The sequence below is a fragment of the Helianthus annuus genome, chromosome 15 (genome assembly GCF_002127325.2).
Source record: "Helianthus annuus cultivar XRQ/B chromosome 15, HanXRQr2.0-SUNRISE, whole genome shotgun sequence".
NCBI classification, from domain to species: Eukaryota; Viridiplantae; Streptophyta; class Magnoliopsida; order Asterales; family Asteraceae; genus Helianthus; species Helianthus annuus.
The window spans coordinates 25,074,552-25,078,537 of NC_035447.2; the positions used below are offsets into that span (position 1 = coordinate 25,074,552).

The 3,986-nt window shown below is 35.7% G+C and overlaps 1 protein-coding gene across 1 annotated transcript; it reads right to left on the bottom strand.

Moving 5' to 3' along the window:
* Nucleotides 1-1,106: 1,106 nt before the first annotated feature.
* LOC110913424 (protein RALF-like 33) lies at nucleotides 1,107-1,457 on the bottom strand. Its single transcript, XM_022158255.1, has one exon. It carries the CDS (start codon nucleotides 1,455-1,457, stop codon nucleotides 1,107-1,109), a length of 351 nt encoding a protein of 116 aa, XP_022013947.1.
* Between the last annotated feature and the right edge of the window lie 2,529 nt (nucleotides 1,458-3,986).

Here is a 3,986-nt window from a genome sequence, read left to right on the forward strand (position 1 = left end):
AAAGGTGGGATGGGGAAGGGGTGAAGTGATGGCTTGCACAGAATGACCAAATTGCCCTTTGAACATGTGTTTTAAATATATGATGTGTGTCAATCTTGTCCACACAATCCAGGTTTCCCAAGTTTTCTAGATTAAATGGGTTTTGTTCAGATACTTACATTATATATATATATATATATATATATATATATATATATATATATATATATAGAGAGAGAGAGAGAGAGAGAGAAAGAGAATAAGGTTCATGCGAGAACCATCTTTATCACGCGAACCACGTGAACTAATATGAACACAACCAAAATAAACCCACCTCACCACCACCCAAAAACCTAAACACCCACCCCCACCCAACCACAACCCAAAAACCTAAACACCCCCACCATCCCCACCCCCACCTAAAAAAACTATGTCATGTATAACAACCAAAGGTTGCCACGTGTTACCTGTAACAGCTTTTGCAGACTTTCAGTTTTTTAGTGAAAAAGTAAAAGTTGTTACGTAACACGTTGCAGCCTCTGGTTGTTACACGTAAGAAGTCTGCAAAAAGGTATAACACGTCAAGGGCGGACCTAGTAAGAGTCCAGGGTGGGCGGGCGCACCCCCTGAAAAAAAAAATTTAGTGTATTTTATAAGGTAAAATTCTCCCCGCACCCCTTGAAAATTTGGTTAAACCCCTTATCCGCACCCCTTGAACCCTTAAAAATTTGGTTAAACCCCTTATCCGCACCCCTTAAAAATTTTTTCTAGGTCCGCCACTGTAGCACGTGGCAAAAGGAGGTCAATTCATTTGGGTTTCTTAGCTTTCCTAGTATGAGGTTTCTTCCTATAATTGCCTTATGTGTGTGTTTGTGTGTGTTGTTGTGTTGTAGGATGAACATAAAATATTGCAACCCTAAACAGCAACAATGGTGGAGGTGAGTAGAAGGTACAAACTTTTATTCCCATAGATAACTAATAGTAAATAGCTTACAGGTAACAGGTACATGATCAACAAGAACAATAATGTAAAGCAAGAAATTAAAAATACTTTTCTAAACATGAAACACACACAATAATCACTTCAAAACAACCAACTAGCATTCCATATTTGCATCCAAACCAAACTAATCTCGGCAACCATATATCCGAAGACAGCCCCTAACCTTCTTAACGTTATAAAGTCCTTCACAGTTTCCGCCACAAGCTGCATTAGCGCTCTGGAGACTGTCATAACTTATAGTGTTTGTTTCGGCCAGAATCCGTCGATGTTCTTCAGTGTCCATAAGAAACTCTTCATCTTCTTCGACTAGCATTGGGCACTCAGCCATAGTGCCATTGCACTCATCTGCATACTTCCTTGATGACGATAGAGATCCTTCACAATGATTCATCATCATGAAGATAATTGATAGTAACAAGATGACACAAGTCAAGAAATTGATCAAGATGGTGTTTCTTGATCCATGAGTTGCCATTTTTTGGAAGAAATTTGTGTTGGTTTGTTGATGAAAATAATGTTGTGACTTGTGAACAATGAATGTGAGTTTCAAGATTAAAAAAAGGTTGGAAATATTGTCGCTTACTGTTGTGTTATTTAGAAGTATATGCATAGCTTATATATTTTAACCGGATAAAATATTTTTATAAAAATATCGATGCTATACACGACAATAGACGAAAAACAAAAATTCAAAACCAAATGATCTTATTTTATTTTTATTGAAGATTACATTGGGATTGTATTATTGGGGTGACCCACTTTAACAAATAATTAATGCCCGTGAACTTGGTACATATTGGCGTTTTTTGATGAAAAAAAGAATTAATAGTAATAATTCATCTGGCATTTTATGGCATTTTCCTTGGTAATAAGTTATACACGATTTCACCAAAAAAATAATGTTCAAATAGACATTGACTTTTGTAAGTGTCGGCTATGAAGATGTTGGTTTATCAGAGTGTGGTTATGGAGGTGACAGATTATCGGAGTGTGTGGTTATGGAGTGTCGGCTTATCTGAGTGCGCGTTATGAAGGTGTCATTTAACAAAGTGTGGACTCTTTATGATTTCCTTATATTATAGTACAGGTGCATTCAATTTTATGGTTTGATTAGTTGTTTAATTTGTGTTTACCAATCGACACACCTAGTATCTCGTATTATGAAGGTATTACCATTACCACATGTGTCCTGACATTCAAGGTGTTTGTCATATGATCATAGTTATTTAAGACCAGGGGCGCAGCTTAAGAGGGGCCGCGGGTGGGGGGCCCCCGACCCCTCGAACTTTTCGCTCAATAATGTTATATACGTAGTTTTCGTATAGAAATTTTTGGTATATACGTTTTCGACCCCTCAGTTCTATAGAAATTTTTTGGTATATACGTTTTCAACCCCATCCCCCATGTCTTCATTGTCAAGCTTCGCCATTGTTTAAGACTATCTATACATCTGTAAATTTAATAATAATTGGTTTGAGGAAACTAGTTTTTGTCATATCATACAAACTTTATACGATACTATTTCTTTTTTATAACATGACAATAGGCATGTTGCTAAAAAACGACGTGATAGATTGTAGGAAGGATTTGCTTAACACTTAAGAGTAAACAGAAATTGAAAAGCAAAGCATCAATCTATGTGTTATATTCAAAAGAAAAATCAACTAAATATTCTTTTTTATCAACATAATATTCAAAAGAAAAATCAACTAACTGTTCTTTTTTATCAGTCAGCCTATTGATCACCATGTTTACGTCATATTCTCCTATATAGCTCTTAATTCAAGTTCTAAAATTTTTGCAATCGTCGACCGTGGTGCCAACTTTCTCGAAACCACCATATCGTTTTCTCATATGAAAAGTTTTGATAGGGCCAAGGTTTAGAGTACCTAGTTCTCATATCATTTCCTCTTGGACTTCTGACAATTGCGTGTATGCTGGCATCATATGAATATCTTGTGGACATACAAACTTATGATTATGACCATCAACAAATTTCTTGACTGTAATTCTGTAAATGATCTCCCATTCACCGAACAAATCATAAGTTGAGCTTTGCACCCAGTTCTAATGGTTCCTCTATTCCTTGTTTGGTATGGCTTTCTTGACTTCGAATAAGCATCGTCAATAAACAATGGCTTATGTCCCTCTTTAGAGCAAACAAAATACTTAGTTTTGATTATACCACCACTGTGGACTTCACCACCTTTGCGGGAAGAAAAACCAACCAACTTAGCATATGTTTGGTAAAACTATGCTTGTTCGACAGAATTAAATTGCATTCCAACCATAGGTGTAGCTGATGCTTCAACCTCCGGAATATAAAGCCTTTCATCTACAGAACTAATAAAAAGAGACATCAACATGTTTTATATATAATGAAAACTACATGCAATTTATCGGACTCATAACATGCGATTTATTGAAACTCCAAATTTTCATGTTATGAACGTGCGAATTGTTGGACTCATAACATGCGAACTTGACATTTTTGATTAGATGTTTTATATATGTGATTTATGATATCATAACATGCGAAACCAGCATTTATGCCTAACTTCGCATGCGAATTGTTAGACTCATAACATGCGAACTTAAACACTTTGATTCCATATCAGTTATCCTTTAATAACATTGAAAACCTTCCAATCAATTATAATCATACAAAAATCATTACACCGAGTACACAAAACAACTAACATTGAACAATTTAAACATCTGCATTAACAGACTTACTATTGGAACACTCATTGACACCACTTGCATATGCATTTGCAGAATTAGGATTTATGACTTCATCAATCGTAACTCTCTGATAAGCAGACAATTGAACGTGATCACCGACCAATCCAGCATCTTCAAACTCAACATCTGTGTTCCATCCGGTACTGCTCTGTGGATCCATTGAAAACAACAATCGATTCAAACCCTAACACACAAAAAACGAAAACTGCAGTGTATTGTTTTGAGAATTATGAAAATTTGAAACTGATACGATTCATAA